The sequence below is a fragment of the Symphalangus syndactylus genome, chromosome 24, assembly GCF_028878055.3.
Source record: "Symphalangus syndactylus isolate Jambi chromosome 24, NHGRI_mSymSyn1-v2.1_pri, whole genome shotgun sequence".
Taxonomy (NCBI): domain Eukaryota; kingdom Metazoa; phylum Chordata; class Mammalia; order Primates; family Hylobatidae; genus Symphalangus; species Symphalangus syndactylus.
The window spans coordinates 28,453,037-28,470,644 of NC_072446.2; the positions used below are offsets into that span (position 1 = coordinate 28,453,037).

Here is a 17,608-nt window from a genome sequence, read left to right on the forward strand (position 1 = left end):
CAAGAGCCCTACCGGTCTGTACCACTGTTACCCCCTTAGAGGGCAAGACTGAGGTCAGAGTGGTCCCATCACCCACACACAAACCCACACGGGCTGGTAAAGGTCAAGCAAGACTTCGACCCGCGTCCGTCTGGCCCAAGGGGCTCTATGCCACTTTAGGGGGTTCAACCCTGGCTCACCAAGGGCAAGGAGAAACAGACTTGTTTTCAGCTTTTCAGAAGTTTTATTATAAAGAGATTTGAGAGAAGCACTGGGCACCAAGACAGACACTCGCCAGGGCCAGGAAACAGCTGCAAACGACGTCAAGAACCCAAACCCAAACCAAACCCCAAAACCACGCACACGGTAGGATAAGCTGCAACTTTGTTCTCAAGGTTTCTTCATAAATAGACAAAAGTCGTCGCCGGCAATTTAAAATAGATGAACACATGATTAAAAGGAGAGCGGTGCTCTGGGGTGGCTAGCAAGCGTCCGGTCCTTGCTGTGAGGATGATGAAACGGTTTGGCAGCCGCTTTTGTGCACGTCTCCCTTAAGATAAAACTTAAAAATGTGCTAAGGATCATATAAAATGCTTTTTACCTTAAAGGAAACTACTTTTTTTCCCCACAAAATAATCTTACAGATGTCTTCAGCACAGTTCTAAAACACGTAGTCAACTACTTACACGGAACCAACAGTTTCTAGGTTTCGTAATCTTTTGTTCACACTGGAAAACCGATGTGCACGTCTATGCCGGGGGCCGGCCCTCTGGCCCATGCATCTGGGGTGGGTGTCCGCTGGTGAGTGACCCCACCAGGGGCAGCCCACGTGAGCTGGGGCTGGGGCTGGGGCCGGGCGTCCAGACATAGGGTACCGTGCGCAGGGCGAGGACAGGGTCCACAGTTACCCTGGAGCAAGCAGGTCAGCGGGCAGAAGGTTCCTGCAGGTTCTTTGGGCTGGCGGCGGGCAGTGGGCTGCCTCTGCAGAGTCTGGTGGGAGGTTGAGGAAGAGACTCAGCCCCCGGGCAATGGGTGTCTCACTGCTCTCTCCGATGGGCCACCTGCCTCTGGCTAGGGCCTCTTTTCTGCTGTCAGCCCTTCAGGCTCTGAGCAGTGCCTTCCAGCGAGCCTCAGGGATGGTGGGGGAGGTGGGATTAGGTGAGGTAGAGCGATTTGTCCCTGGGGAGCAGGCTGTGAGAGAGAGGAGGGGCTGTCAAAGCTGTTGGGTACCTCCCCAGGCCAGGGGAGCATCAGGACCCCTGCACTGTACGCCCCCACCCCCACCCCCACCCCAGCCACTGGATTCAGCTGCCCCTCTGTGGCTGAATGAGGGACTTGCAGCTGCTCCCCCACCCTCACCCACCTCTGCACCAAGCAGAACCAAACCCCTCCTGGAAACCCAGCAGGGGACCACCCGGTCCTCAGCTCTGGGTGAAAGGGCAGTAGTGTGTCTGTCTTTCATCGAGGTGCATGCCGATGTCACCATTGCTCTCACATGGGTTTTTAATCACAGGAATTTGTAAATCTCAAACTGAATTAAGGGAGGACAGGTGCTTTTTATGTTTTTAAAATAGGGCTCTGCTGGAGTCCGACCTCCATGCTGGATGTGATGGGCCAGCCTCAGGCAGCTTGGACATTGTGTGACACTCCCCTACATACCCTAAGTATTCTGACTTTTGAGAAGGAAACTTGGGGACAGGAAGGGGCTGGGGTAGGAGGGTCTGCACCTGCTTGGGATGCAGGGAAGGGATTCTTGCTGAGCTGAGTCCGCCCACCCACGTAGAATCTCACTTCAGGCATGTCAGAAATGGGCATGCGCAGTGGTCACTTGTTCAGCGTCCAAGGGCGCTGGCGGGATCAGCAGAGGAACAAGCCCTGTGCTGGGAGGCCGAGGGTAGGGCTGGGGGCAGCGGTTCTCAGCAGCAAGGTGGCCACCCGACAAGTGTGCTGTGCCTTCCAGGGTGTGGCGCTATCGCTGGGACAGCTGCTTGGCACTACGTCCCCCAGGTGTGGCTGCGGGACTCGTTTTTGCCAAGGGAATGGGAACCCGGCTGGCGGGTTTAAGAAGCAAGTGTCCCTCCTCACTGCATTTTCCCACTCCTGCTGGCTGCAGTGAAAGGTCACTCTTCCCCGGAGTTGGGGTGGCGTGGATCCAGGAAGACTTTCTAGAGGGAGGTGTTAGCATGGATTTGAAAGGTTGAATGCAAGATATGAACAGAGGCCTGAGACAGGAGGACCACAGGAGGACCAGGGAGGACACTGGGGTGCAGGGGGAAGGGGTCTCTAAGATGTCTGTAATTCCTTGGGATAAACAGTGGGTCCCTTCTCCCACCATGTCCCACTGAGGTCCCCTGTCCTGCATTCTTAGCTGTTCTAGTCTTGGGAGCTGCCCTGCCCAGTGGGCTACACTCCCCCCGCCCCGGGGCAGCCCACAGCCAAGGTCTGATTGATGAAGGGGTTCAAAAAACCAGTTCCCTGCCCTCCAGGTGGGAGCCACTCTAGCACCATTCATGCTCCAGGGCTCCTATGGGATGAGGCAGAAGCAAGTCTTCAGCTGAGGCCACATCCCCCCTCAGCTCCTTCCCCCACCCCATCCTGCCTCCCTCACCCCCTTCTCCTGCAAGCTTTCCCCAGTGCATCCCCAAAGGCACCCAATCCCTGTTGCCTCAGGCTCTGCTTCTAGGGAACCGGCCTAAGATGCAGGACTCATCTGTGAATGTCATGTGGAAGCACTTGTGAAAAAAACAGAAGCAAGGAAGAAGCAGCAAGACTGAAGACTAGTCAGTTTCCCAAGCAGGCCTCAGCATCAGGCCAGCAGAGTCCTTCTGGGGCCTGGCTCTGCAGTGTCATCTGAGATATCGATTCCCCTCGGCAGGGCTGACAGTGACTGCAGGGTTCTCCCCTGTCGACGTTGCCCTTGGCCATTTTCCCATCCCTGGCCATCCTTTTCCCACTCTCCCTGGCCGGCAGGACAAAGGCAGGGACGGGCGATGACTAACCTGCAGGTGCTGATGCCACACTCCCCACTGGGGTAGCTGCTGTCCCAGTCCCCGCTGCTGGTGGGGTTGGATGGGCCAGGTGAGCAGGATCCCGAGCTGCTGGGGAACTCAGAGATGTGCGGGAAGTCCTACAGTGGGGAAGGAGGGGGCCGTGAGCCAAGGAGAGATGAGGCGGCAGACTGTCCCAGGCCTCCCGGGGTGGGAGCCCATGTGTCCAGGGGTGTCCACATGGAAGAGATGCTGCCTCCAGGGCTGCTGTCTTGCTCCCAGTAGAGCACCTTCCAAAATGTTCAACCCTTGTCTTGGCTGAATCAGGGGCTGAAGGACTTGGCTTTCAGGGCCTTTCCCTTTCTGGGCCTCAGTTTCTCAATCTGTAAAATGGAATTACTGAGCCCAATGACCTCTAAGGGCCATGTGAACCTTGTAGCAATCTCCGTGGAACAATTAGCAGGAGTAAGGTCTCGAAGGCTTTGGGAAGGGCCAGGGCTAGGGCTGAGGATGCAGGAAGAGGGGACTGGAATATCCTAAGAGTCAGTCTGGCAACTTGTGAACTGTTCACTGCAGCCAGTGCATCTCAGGTAAGGTGTGCGAGACCCACTTCCTAGATGTGGTAACTGAGGCTCAGAGAGGTCGGGTGCCAAGGCTGAGGTTGTATCACTGGTGAGTGGCAGGGCCAGGGTTTGAAAGGGCAAAGCTGCTTCCCCTCCCCACACGGTCACAGAAGGGCTGTTCTTCTCTTCCCTGCTTACCTGTGGCCCTGGAGGTGAGGGGCTCATCGCCAGCTGCACCTGGAGTGCCATGGGGGTGGGCAGGACAGGGGGCTGGGGGGCTGGGGACATGCTAACAGGTGGACTGAGAAGGGCGCCCTGGGCATGAGGGGTCAGTGACAGCTGCTGGTGCAGTGTGGGGCTGAGTGGGAAGGAGGGTGGCGGCGGCGGGGACGCACTGAGGCCTGGCAGCAGAGTCTTGGAGCCCAGCGTCCGGGCGAGGCTGGCCGGGGAGGCCCCGCTGCGGAAGGCCTGCAGGTCCGATGGCGTCAGGAAGGAGGCCAGGCCTGGCATGGCATACATGGGCTGCTTGGGTGGAAGCATTTTGGCTGGCGGGTTTGCCTGAGTGCTCTTGGTCTCACCTTGATCCGGGGAGCTCTGGAAGGAGACAGATATCAGTCACTGGAGAACAGAAGAGGGATGAGCCAGAACTTGGGCTGTGAGGCCAGGAGGCTCTGCAACCCACTGAGACGGCTGCTGGCTGGATCTCTTGGGAGAGAGCTTGGACTAACCAGAGATAGCACAGGGTCCTTAGTCCCCTTGGCTCTGACCATCCAGCCACCCACTGCTTTTATCTTTGGGGGGCTCCCCTGCCCATGGGGGAATCCATGCTCCTCAGCCTGGCCAGTGAGACAAGCACTATCCCACTGAGCCAGCTCTAATCATGCTCCTTCCAGCCTCTGTGCCTTTGCAGATGTTGTTCCCTTGACTTTGGACCGCCTTTTACTTGGCCTTTTATGGACCAATTTGGATGCCATCTCCTCTGTAACAGGAACAACACCCACCTCCACTTGGGCCACGCATCCACAGCCACACTTAGCTTCCTACATTGCTGATGTTGACAGAGGAGGCCGATGGTGTGGTGAGGAGGTGCCATATTTTGGGGTAGCATGTCCCAAGCCCCATCAGTGGTCAGAAGTGAAGGCCACATAAAACTGGCAAAACTGGGTTTGAATCCTGGTGCAGCCACTTTAACAAACTCGATCTTTTCAGGCAAGTTGCTCAACCCCTCTGGGTGTTGGGTTCTTGTTGGAAGAAGCCAACGAAATGCATATAAAGTGCCCAGAATGAGCCTGGCACACTGTAGGTGCCCTGCAAACATGACCATTTAGGTCTGACCCATCCTTTCTAAGACCTGGGGTGCTGGCCCTTCCCACAGGCCCCAGTTATTGCTCCATTCCTCAAGTGGCCCCACTCTGATCAGGGCTGTGCCTGGAGATTCCGGGTGTTACCTTGGAGACGAGGCTAGCCCGGTAGGCTGCCAGAGCCTTCAGATATTCCTTCTTTGCTGCTTCTGTCTTCCTCTTATAGGCCTGGAAGAGTCAACACATGAGCAACACTGGAGAGAAAGTTACAGAGGACATGCGGTGCAGGGTCCTGGGGTGGGAAGGTATGGATTCAAGGATCATGAATGGATGAGGGTGGTGGGGTCAGAAGCTGAGTCAGCCAGCCACTGGCCCCTTTCTGGGAGCGCTGCAGAGAAATTGTGGAGACCAGGCCGTATCCCAGTTCCTCAGCCAAGTCACTGTGTGGCCTTGGCCAACATGCTTCACCTCTCTGGGCCTCCAGGTTATATCAGTACAACTGATCACAGAAAGACAAGGCCCTTTGAAGCCCCCATTCTGAGCCAGCACAGTGCAGATTTCTTAATGCTGAACCACCTTCACAACCTAGAATGAACCTACTTGTTCATAGTATGTTAGTCTGGATTCGGTTTGCTAATATTTTTTATTAAAAATTTTAGACCTAGGTTCATATGTTATTGTAGGATTGGTCCCAGTTTGTTCGCACCTCCTTGTTTTCCATGGTTTTTGGTAGAAACAAGGAGGTGCGAACGACTTGGACCTTAGCCTTATGTGACTTGTGTTGGCCAATAAGACAAGCACAAATGTGATGCACGCAGAGACAAAATGATCACATATTGGTGAGCCCTCTTGCTACTCTTGGAACTCTTAATTAAAAAAATTTTTTGTACATGAGTAAGTTCTTTAATGGTGATTTCTGAGATTTTGGTGCACCCACCACCTGAGCAGTGTACTCTGTACCTGATGTATAGTCTTTTATCCTTCACCTCCATCCTTTTCTCCAAGTCCCCAAAGTTCATTGTATCATTCTTATGCCTTTGCGTCCTCATAGCTTAGTTCCCACTTACGAGAACATACAATGTTTGGTTTTCCATTCCTGAGTTACTTCACTTAGAATAATTGTCTCCAATTTCATCCAGGTTTGCTGCAAATGCCATTATTTCCTTCCTTTTTATGGCTGAGTAGTATTTCATGGTGTGTGTGTGTGTGTACATATATATATATATGTGTGTGTGCCACATTTTCTTTATCTACTCGATTGATGGGCATTTGGGCTGGTTCCATATTTTTGCAATTGCAAATTGGGCTGCTACAAACATGTGTGCAAGTATCTTTTTTGTATAATTTCTTCTCCTCCGGGTGGATACCCAGCAGTGGGATTGCTGAGTCAAACAGTAGATCTACTTTCAGTTCTTTGAGGAATCTCCATACGGTTTTTCATAGTGGATGTACTAGTTTATATTCCCACCAACAGTGTAAAAGTGTTGCCTTTTTGCCACATCCATGCCAACATCTATTTTTTGATTATGGACATTCTTGCAGGAGTAAGGTGGTTTTGATTTGCATTTCCCTGATCATAATGATGTTAAGTATTTTTTAATATGTTTGTTGGCCATTTGTATGTTTTCTTTTGAGAATTGTCTATTCATCTCCTTAGCCCAGTTTTTGATGGGATTGTTTTTTTTCTTGCTGATTTGAGTTCCTTTGTAGATTCTGGATATTAGTCCTTTGTCAGAAGTATAGATTGTGAAGATTTTCTCTCACTCTGTGGGTTGTCTGTTCACTCTGCTGGTTATTTCTTTTGCTGTGCAGCTTTTTAGTTTAATTAAGTCCCATCTATTTATCTTCGTTTTTGTTGCATTTGCTTTCGGGTTCTTGGTCATGAAGTCTTTGCCTAAGCCAATGTCTGTGGAAGGGTTTTTCCAGTGTTATCTTCTAGAATTTTTAGGGTTTCAGGTCTTAGATTTAAGTCTTTGATCCATTTTGAGTTGATTTTTGTATAAGGTAAGAGATGAGGATCCAGTTTCACTCTTCTACATGTGGCTTGCCAATTATCCCAGCACCATTTGTTGAATAAGGTATCCTTTCCCCACTTCATGTTTTTGTTTGCTTTGTCAAAGATCAGTTGGTTGTAAGGATTTGGCTTTATTTCTGGGTTCTCTATCCTTTTCCATTGGTCTATATGCCTATTTTTATACCAGTAACATGATGTTTTGGTGACTATGGCCTTATAGTATAGTTTGAAGTTGGGTAATGTGGTGCTTCCAGATTTCTTTTTGCTTAGTCATGCTTTGGCTATGAGGGCTCTTTTTTGATTCCACATGAATTTTAGGATTGTTTTTTCTAGTTCTGTGAAGAATGACAGTGGTATTTTGATGGGAATTGCATTGAATTTATAGATTACTTTTGGCAGTATGGTCATTTTCACACTATTGATTCTACCCATCCATGAGCATGGGATGTGTTTCCGTTTGTTTCATCTATGATTTCTTTCAGCAATGTTTTGTAGTTTTCCTTGTAGAGGTCTTCCACCTCCTTGGTTAGGTATATTCCTAAGTATTTTATTTATTTATTTTTATCTTATTTTTTTTTGCAGCTAAAGGAGGTTGAGTTCTTGATGTGATTCTCAGCTTGGTCACTGTTGGTGTATAGCAGAGCTATTGATTTGTGTACATTAATTTTGTATCTTGAAACTTTGCTGAATTCATTTACCAGTTCTAGGAGCTTTTTGGATGAGTCTTTAGGGTTTTCTAGGTATATGATGATCCCATCAGCAAACAGCAACGGTTTGATTTCCTCTTTACTGATTTGGTGCCCTTTATTTCTTTCTCTTGTCTGATTGCTCTGGCCAGGACTTCCAGTACTGCATTGAATAAAAGTGGTGACAGTGGGCATCCTTGTCTTGTTCTAGTTCTCAGGGGGAATGCTTTCAACTTTTCCCCATTCAGTATAATGTTGGCTCTGGATTTATCATAGATGGCTTTTATTACCTTAAGGTATGTCCCTTCTATGCTGATTTTGCTGAGGGTTTTAATCAAAGGGATGCTCAATTTTGTCAAATGCTTTTTCTGTGTCTATTGAGATGATCATGTGGTTTTAAATTGTTTATGTGGTATACATTTATTGACTTGTGTATGTTAAACCATTCCTGCATCCATGGCATGAAACCCACGTGATCATGGTGGATTATCTTTCTAATACACCACTGGATTCAGTTAGATAGTATTGTGTTGAGGATTTTTGCATTCGTGTTCATCTAGGTATACAATCATAACATCAGCAAACAGCAACACTTTGACTTCCTCTTTACAGATTTGGATGCTCTTTCTTTCTCTTGTCTGATTGCTCTGGCTAGGACTTCCAGTACTCTGTTGAATAGAAATGGTAAGAGTGGGCATCCTTGTCTTGTTCCAGTTCTCAAGGGGAATGCTTTCAATTTTTCCCCATTCACTCACTATAATGTTGGCTCTGGTTTATCATAGATGGCTTTTATTATATTAAAGTATGTCCCTTCTATGCTGATTTTGGGCATAGAAGGAATATTGGCCTGTAGTTTTTTTTGTTGTTATGTCCTTTCCTGGTTTGGGTATTAGGGTGATTGACTGGCTTCATAGAATAATTTAGGAAGGATTCCCTCTTTATTTTGTGGAATAGTGTCCTTTAAAAGTCTGATAGAATTCAGCTGTGAATCTATCTGGTCCTGGACTTCTTTTGTTGGTAACTTTTTAATTACCATTTCAATCTCACTGCTTGTTATTGGCCTGGTTTAATCTAGGAGGGTTGTATATTTCCAGGAATTTATCCGTCTCCTCTAGGTTTTCTAGTTTATGTACATAAAGGTGTTCATAGTAGCCTTGAATGATCTTTTGTATTTCTGTGGTATCAGTTGTAATATCTCATGTTTTGTTTCTAATTGAGCTTATTTGGATCTTCTCTCTTTCCTTGGTTAATCTCATTCATGATCTATCAGTTTTATTTATCTTTTCAAAGAACCAGCTTTTTGTTTATCTTTTGTATTTTTTGGTTTCAATTTCATTTAGTTCTGCTCTGATCTTGGTCATTTCTTTTATTCTGCTGGGTTTGGGTTTGGTGTGTTCTCTCTCTTTAGTTCCTTGAGGCGTGACCTTAGATTGTCTATTTGTGCTCTTTTAGACTTTTTGATGTAGGCATTTAATGCTATGAGCTTTCCTCTTAGCACCACTTTTGCTGTATCCCAGAGGTTTTGATAGGTTATGTTACTATTATCGTTCAGTTCAAAGAATTTTATAATATCCATCTTGATTTCATTGTTGACCCAACAATCATTCAGGAGCAGGTTATTTAACTATTTCTATGTATTTGCATTGTTTTGAGGGTTCCTTTTGGAGTTGATTTCCAGTTTTATTCCACTGTGGTCTGAGAGAGTACTTGATATAATTTCTATTTTCTTAAATTTGTTGAGACTTGTTTTATGGCCTATTGTATGGTCTATCTTGGAGAATGTTCCATGTGCTGATGAACAGAATGTATATTCTGCAGTTGTTGGGTAGAATGTTCTATAAATATCTGTTAAGTTCATTTGTTGTAGGGTATAGTTTAAGTTCATTGTTTCTTTGTTGACTTTGTCTTGATGACCTGTCTAGTGCTGTCAGTGGAGTATTGAAGTTTCCCACTATTGTTGTTTTGCTATCTATCTTTCTCATTTCTTAGGTCTAGTAGTAATTGTTTTTTAAATTTGGGAGCTCCAATGTTAGATGCATATAAATTTAGAATTGTGATATTTTCCTGTTGGACTAGTTTTATTATATAATGTCCCTTTGTCTTTTTAAACTGCTGTTGCTTTAAAGTTTGTTTGGTCTGATATAAGAATAGCTATTCCTGCTCAGTTTTGGTATCCATTTGCATGGAGTATCTTTTTCCACCCCTTTACCTAAAGGTTGTGTGTGTCCTTATGTGTCAGGTGAGTCTCTTGAAGACAGCAGATACTCAGTTGGTCAATTATTATTCATTCTGCCATTCTGTATTTTTAAGTGAGCATTTAGGCCATTTACATTCAGTGTTAGTATTGAGACGTGAGGTACTATTCTTCCATTCGTTGTGCTATTTGTTGCCCAAATACCTTGTGGTTTTTTAAAAATTGTGCTATTATTTTAGAGGTCCTGTGAGATTTATGCTTTAAGGATATTCCATTTTTGTGTATTTTGAAAATTTGTTTCAAGATTGAGCTCCTTTTAGTAGTTCTTGCAGTGCTGGCTTGGCAGTGGCAAATTCTCTCAGCATTGCTTTGAAAAAAAGAACTGTAATGAAGCTTAGTTTTGCTGGATACAAAATTCTTGGCAAATTGTTTAAGGAGGCTAAAAATAGGACCCCAATCCCTTCTAGCTTGTAGGGTTTCTGCTAAGAAATCTGCTGTTAATCTGATAGGTTTTCCTTTCCGTCTTTTTGTGATAAATTTCCCAGGTGTTCTTTGAACTTCTTGTATTTGGATGTCTAGCTCTCTAGCAAGGCCAGGGAATTTTTCCTCAATTATTCCCTCAAATATATTTTCCAAACTTTTAGATTTCTCTTCTTCCTCAGGAACACCAATTATTCTTAGATTTGGTCATTTAACATAATCCCAAACTGCTTGGAGGCTTTGTTCATTTGTTAAAATTCTTTGTCTCTGTTGAATTGGGTTAATTTGAAAGCCTTGTCTTTGAGCTCTGAAGTGCATTCTTCTACTTGTTCAATTCAATTCCTGAGACTTTCCAGTGTATTTTGCATTTCTCTAAGTGTGTCCTTAATTTCCAGAAGTTGTGATTGTTTTTATTTACGCTATTTCACTGGAGATTTTTCCATTCATATCCTGTATAATTTTTTTTATTTTAAGTTGGACTTCACCTTTCTCTGGTGCCTCCTTGATTAGCTTAACAATCAACCTTCTGAATTCTTTTTCTGGCAATTCAGAGATTTTGTCTTGGTTTGGATCCATTGCTGTTGAGCTAGTGTTATCTTTTGGGGGTGTTAAATAACCTTGTTTTGTCATATTACCAGAATTATTTTTCTGGTTCCTTCTCATTTGGGTAAACCATGTCAGAGGGAAGATCTGGGACTCAAGCGCTGCTGTTCAGATTCTCCTGTCCCTTGGGGTTCTCCCCCTTCCCCTAGGGATGTGGTTTCCTGAGAGCCCTGCTGCAGTGATTGTTATTTCTCTTCTGGATCTAGCCACCCAGCGGAGCTACCGGGCTCCGGGCTAGTACTGGGGAGTGTCTGCAAAGAGTCCTGTGATGTGATCTGTCTTCAGGTCTCTCCTCCATGGATAGCAACACCTGGTCTGGTGGAAGTAGCAGAGGAGTGAAGTGGACTCCGTGAGGGTCCTTGGTTGTATTTTTAAGTGCACCGGTTTTGTGTTGGTTGGTCTCTAGCCAGGAGGTGGCACTTTCTAGAGCACATCAGCTGCAGTAGTATAGGGAGGATACAAGCTTGCCCTAGAGTCAGGTGGTGGGCGGGGCCATGGAGTTTCCAAGAGAGATTATGTCCTTTGTCTTAGGCTAACAGGGCAGGTAGAGAAAGACCATCAGGTAGGGGCAGGGTTAGGTGTGTCTAAGCTCAGACTCTCCTTAGGCGGGACTTGCTGCAGATGCTGTGGGGGTTGTGGTTCCCAGGGTGATTATGGCTGACTCTGCTGCATCACACAGGTCGTCAGGGAAGTGAGGGAAAGCTGGCAGCCACAGGCTGGTCTCATTCCCACCATGCACCCCCAACAGCACCAAGTTTATTTCCAGGCAGCCAGTGAACAGGGCTGAGAACTTGCCCCAGGCTACAGGCCTCCCAGCTGAGAAAGCAAGCCAACTCACAATTCCTTGGCTGTCCCAGAGAGCCTGCAGTAGCAATCTCCACATCCTTCAAAGGGTCTGTGGATTCTTCTGGCTTTCCTAGTATGTTCCTGTGGTAGTTCTTGGAGCAAAAGTTCACAATGTGAGTCTCCATGCACTGCTCTGTCTGTCCGAGTGGGAGCTGCAAGTTAGTCCTGTCTCCTTTCTGCCATTTTTCTGCTCTAAAACTGCTCTTGGAACTCTGACTTGCTATGTGAATAAGCATGAGCTAGTCTGCTGGATGATGAGAGACACATGGCCCAGTTTGGCTCCACTGCTCCAGCTGACAGCCATCCAACTCCCAGAAGCAGAGATGCCTAATTTACTGTAGTTGACCACTGATGCAAATGGGTGAGCCCAGCCAACAGCAGCAGCAGAACCATCCTGCTGAGCCCAGCACAGTTCATGGACCCTCAGAATCATAAGTTGAATAAATGATTATTATTTTAAGCCATTAAATTTTGGTATTGTTTATTACACATTCAAAATTAAATGATGCAGTTAGCTTCATTATGTTTTAGTGTCAAGGTTACATTGTATATAAAGACTTGTGAAGATTTTCTTATTTTTCTAAGTCTTAGAATTATTAGCTCTTTGATGATTTGAAAGAACTTTCCTATCCATCACCTAGGCTTGAAACTTTTGGGGGCTAGGCAGGGTTTTTTTATTTCGTATAATTTTCTCAACACTACCTCTCTTAGTTATTAGTGTATTAATAGTAAAATAGGAATATAAGTCACACTTCTAAATGTGATTTCAAAAACTGACACAAGCTAACATCCCAGCTTTATGCTTAATAGTGAAACATGAGAGGTAATGCAAAGTAAGAAGACTATTATCCCAACCATTGCTGAACATCTCTTAGAAGTCCTAGTCAACATAACTGGGAAAAGAAAACAAAATTAGAAATCTGAGAAGTGAGGAGACAAAATAAGGAGACACGGCTGGATATAGTGGCTCATGCCTCTAATCCCAGCACTTTGGGAGGCCAAGGTGGGAGGATCATTTGAGGCTAAGAGTTTGTCAGCCTGAGCAACAAAGCAAGACCCTGTCTCTATAAAAAAATAAAAAAAATTTTGTGGGGCATGGTGATGCATGGCACACCTGTAGTCCTGCTACTTGGGAAACTGAGCTGGGAAAATTGCTTGAGCCCAGGAGTTCAAGGCTGCAGTGAGCTATGATCATGCCACTGACCTCTAGCCTGGGTGACAGAGCGACACCCTGTCTCTTAAAAAAACAAATAACAAAGGAGACAAAATTATCATTTGTAAAAGATATATGTGTGCAAATACGTATATATAGACACATCTTTTTTTAAACCTAGAAGACTCAGGAATTAAAAATGATCAGAAATGATACAATAGTAAGCTTGGCAGTTACAAAATGAATTCCTAACTTTTTATACATCAACAACAATTTGCTAGGAAAATGGGGAGAAATGTGCCATTTATAATGCATTAAGTAAAAGGAGAGAGATGCCCATTATTGGATGGAAATAAATATATGCCAAGTTCTTGGATTAGAAATAAAACGCCAGAGAGGTAAGCAGAAATGAAACCAACACAGGAGCTGGAACTCTCAACCACCTTTGCTTGCCTCTGGGCTGTGCTGAATGAGGTCAGAGAAAGCATCGGTGGAGGGAGTGCCTGGGGACACAGCACTTGAGACCACTGTCTCCCCAGACTGTATAAAAGGGCAAGGAAATCCCCCCACTAAACAAAAACAACCTGAAGTCTTTTGAAAGAGAATTGGTTGCCAACAAAACACACAAGTGAAAATGATAGACGTCCCTATAGCAAAAGCCGCAGTGCCCTGCCAATATCCCCCAGTCCTTACCCCTGTCCTACAAACATGCTCTACTTCCAGCTGCCACCAGCTATATTCCTTTGCCTGAGGGTCCCTCTGGTGGCAGGAGCCTGGCATGAGTAGCAGGCCAGAGGTGCTGCAGAAGTAATGTCCCCTGGAGCAGCTCTGAAGGAATGCTGGTGTCCACCCCAGCACCCTTGCCCCTCAGACAGGATGACCCTGAGGCCTGGCACGTTCTAAGCAGGCTCCTGAGTTCCCAGCAGGATTGTGCTTCAGTTGCCCATGGTGGATTCTCCTGGGACAATGTGCTCTTTCCTGGCTGCCCTCCTTTCCCTGTCTCATTTCCCCGCTCCCCTACCAGAGGTGGGGGTCATCTCACAAAAAAAAAAAAACTCCACCTTATAACATATTCCAAAATTAGCTAAAATTTTAGAATATGGTAAAGGAGATGTTTCAAATAAGTCAGCAATTCATCTCTCTGCCCCAAGCCTGCTACTTTCCCCATATTTCCCATCCAGTGACTGACATCTCCATTTACTCAGAATGGAAGCCAGATGCAAGGAGGCTCCCAGGGCATGCTCTGTGTCCCCTACCCCAAACCACTCTGGAAGATGCTCCAGACCCTACCTTCCCCCACCTGGATCACTGTGCACCCTCCACATCCACTTTTACCTGCCTTATGCTGCCGTTCCTGTCTCTCCTCTGCATAAAACTCTTCACTGGTTTTCTCTCCTCTTAGAACAGGGCCTGACTACTTCCAAGGTCTGCAAAGCCCAGTGTGGTCTGGCCCCTGCCCTCTTTTCCAGCTCCATCTCTGCCATGGGGACTCTTATTGTCTCCTCTCTGGCCATCCTGGTCTCCTTTCAGTCCCCTGTGCTTTTCCAGGCTCCTTCCCTTACCAGGCCTCCCTGTCTGGAACATTTCCTCTCCTCCAAAGAGAACTCACTCTTCAGGTCTCACCTGGTGACCTGACCCCCGGGACAATGTCCGTCCCTGCTCTTTCCACTGTCATGAACTATGTACCCTCCTGGTACATGGCACAATCACAGTTGTAATTTTACATTTACTCATCTGCTTATTTGATTCGTGTCTCTCATGCCAACAGCTCAATTGAGCCTCCTGCTTCTACAGATGTGAGTTCAAATCCTGACTCTACCTTGATTCACACTGGTGACCGTGGGTGAGTCACTTTACCTCTTGGTGTCTCTACCAGACAGGAAAGCAATGGCTACTCCACAGGGTGTTGTAAGGATTCAGTGAAATACCAGAGGGAGAGCCCAGCCCAGACATGAGCTCAGAGAATGAGTAGCCAGCACCCCTGTTTTATGACATGAAAACCGAAGCTCAGAGAGTTTAGGTGGTCAGGCTGAGGTCACACAGCTGGTAACTCCATTTGCCTACCAGCTAGTTCTGCTCTCTATTCTCCCTGGAGGCCTTTAGAGGAGGCCACAGGCAGATGGTCAGTGGGATAGGAAGCTCTGGCCTGAACTCCAGACTTTTAGGGTTGGAGGGACAAGATGGTTGGAGATGCTTGTTCTCATTTTATCAATGGGGGAAGCAGAGGTTCCGAGTGGTTAAGTTGCTAGTAAATGCAGTTGGCTAGTAGAATTGGAAGGCAGCTAGCTTCCCAGCTTACAGATGGGCAACCTGAGCCCAGGAAAGACCTCTGCAAGTGTCTCTAGTTCCAGAGCTGGGCCTGGTTTCAGACCTTCAAAGTGTGTCCTTGGCTCCAGGACCACAAAGCCTCAAGGGATGGCCCAGAAAGAGAGGGAGGCTCACCTGCTTCTGTTCCTCTCCCAGGCTGTCCCACATGGAGGCCACGATTTTGGACACGTCACCGAAAGTGGCACTAGGGTTCTGACCCTTGATGGCGGCCTGAGTGTCTCTGAAGAAGAGTGCGTAGGCCGACACAGGCTTCTGCGGCTCATTGGGGTCCTTCTTTTTCTTCTTCTTTGGGTTCTTGGCCTTTTTTCCTGGGTCGGCTGAAGGTCTCTTTTCTCCCGAGATCTGCCCGAGTGAGAAGAGTGAGAAAACCAAAGAAGCCCAAGGGCCTCCTGCCAATGGCGATCAACACAGACTCAGGCCGAGCTGCACTTGCCAGCCTGCTCACACACAGATAACCACTCGCGCGGTGGAGGGGGCAATGGACATGGACACACACACACACACACACACACACACACACCCCGGGTGGGTGTTTAACTCATTAAAGAGAATCAGCCCGATGGTAAAGTTGATTCAGAGAAATGCAGGAGGAGAAGATGACTGTATAGTCACTGAAAGAATGGAAAGAATGCTGGAATTAGATTACTAAATTACACGTGAGACTGGTTAGTGCCCAATAGTGCGCTAAAACTATCACCTTTGGGACTTTTAATCTTTTCTACTGGACAGAAATTTGCATTTCTACCAGGCAAAGTTAATTTGCCTTATAATCAGACAAAAATCACTTACATCTCTCATCACTTTTTCCCCCCCCAAGGTAACATCTTCTTTTACAGAGTTGTAAAATCCCCTAATCAATAATGAATAACGAATCAAAGCAAAGGTCCAGTTTCCTAGAGAATCAGATAATTATTGAGTGAGCCAGTTAGCCAATGCTTTGGTATGACATTGAAAAAATGTGCAGTCATTTGGGGGCCTATTTCCAAGTTTGGAGTGTGTGTGCGTGTGTATATGTGTATATACGTGTGTGTGTGTTTGTGTGCGTGTGTGTATATATCTGCCCTCCCACTTGTGATCACAATCCCCAAAAGGGATCCTGCATTACAAAAGGCTGGCCTCCACCACCATGTTTCAGCTGTGCAGCTTTGAGCAGGTGGCTTAGTCCCTGGACCCTGTGAAGTGGGGAGGGCATGAGGCTAAAGCGACTGTTACTGCATCAGCCCTGGAGCCAGTGGCTTCATGCTGGACAGACTGCAGGACCACGATCCTGTGAACACTTGACTTAGGGCTTCCAGGATGGGGTGGTGGTTGGGATGCCCACCACAGACCTCAGTGGGTCTCTGTCGGGTCACTCAAGCCATGCAGCAACAGGGGACTTTGGTCAAAAGCCAGTGAAGACTCTGGCTCTAGGAGCCAAGAAGATGGAGGTGACATGTTGAACTGATGATAAAGCCATGGGCCAGTAAGCATGATCAGGCATCCATGTCTGAAGGACATGGTTCTGTTCCTGAGGCTTATTCTCTGCAGCCACTCCCTTCTCCAAGCCCCAGTTGTGTTAGCACTGTGGTGTGGCCTTAGCAAGATCAGGGATGAAGAGGCATGTTGTCATTGATAAAGTCCTGAACAGGCACAGCAGGGCAGGGGGTTGAGGGCACATATACTGGACTGCACCTGCAGCCTCCTGGGTTTGAATCCTGGTTCCCCCCACTTACTAGCTGTGTGACACCAGATACATTACTTAACCTCTCTGTGTCTCAGTGTCCCCATCTGCCAAACAGAGATAATAACAGTCCCTGCCCCATAGGACTTTTATGAGGATTACATGGACGTATACTTGTTATGTGTTTAGCGCAGTGTCTGGCCCATAGGGAGTGTTTGTTGAATAAAAACCGTTCCTGCATGGACTATAATAGAGGTCGAGTCATCCTTAGGATGAAGCTGGGCCAGGATCCAAAAGTAAACCCCCTCTTCCCCCGAAGTCCAGGGTTACTGCCCCAGGCCTTAGGAGGCCACCACGTGGAAAGGACACTGGATCGACAGAGGTAGGAGGCACAGAGGGTGGTAAGTCTTGATTCTGCCACTAGCTCGCTGGGAGGCCCTGGGCAAACACTGCTGTCTTTGGCCTTTCTGGGCCCCTGTTTTCCTCCCTGGTAAGACAACATGTTCTCTCACTGGGAGGTGGATTTGGAGTCAATGCAAAGAAGGGCCAGAGCCTGGACAGGTGGCGGGCCCCCATCCCCACCGTGTTCTGGAGGAGGCCAAACCACTCTAGACTCCAGGAATGTTGGGAGAATGCATGTTCCCAGTGGGGGGGTCATTTTTGCACCCCACCCTCAAGGTCAGCGAATACTCTAGGCCCAGAGGTGCTGTCTTCTGGACCCCACAGTTTTGTCAGAATATTTTCTCCTGAAAGGGCCAAATGTGACCCCGATGGCCTTGCTGAAGCCGTCCTTCAGGAGTCAGGCTTTGCCAAC

General features: G+C 47.0%; 1 protein-coding gene across 8 annotated transcripts in view; it reads right to left on the bottom strand.

Annotated features, from left to right (window-relative positions):
- Positions 1–200: 200 nt before the first annotated feature.
- Positions 201–17,608, bottom strand: part of TOX2 (TOX high mobility group box family member 2) — a 154,745-nt gene continuing 137,337 nt past the window's right edge. For 4 of the 8 annotated variants that reach the window (XM_055266373.2, XM_055266376.2, XM_055266372.2 and 1 more), the window contains exons 5-9: positions 15,249–15,476; positions 4,978–5,058; positions 3,728–4,123; positions 2,979–3,106; positions 201–969 (exon numbers count right to left, since the gene is read on the bottom strand). In XM_055266373.2, coding sequence (XP_055122348.1) covers positions 903–969; positions 2,979–3,106; positions 3,728–4,123; positions 4,978–5,058; positions 15,249–15,476 — 900 coding nt within the window. In that variant the 3' untranslated portion in view covers positions 201–902. Of the gene's footprint in view, positions 1,171–2,978; positions 3,107–3,727; positions 4,124–4,977; positions 5,059–15,248; positions 15,477–17,608 lie in introns of all 8 variants that reach the window. The other 4 variants (XM_055266374.2, XM_055266377.2, XM_055266371.2 and 1 more) reach the window with 2 other exon arrangements.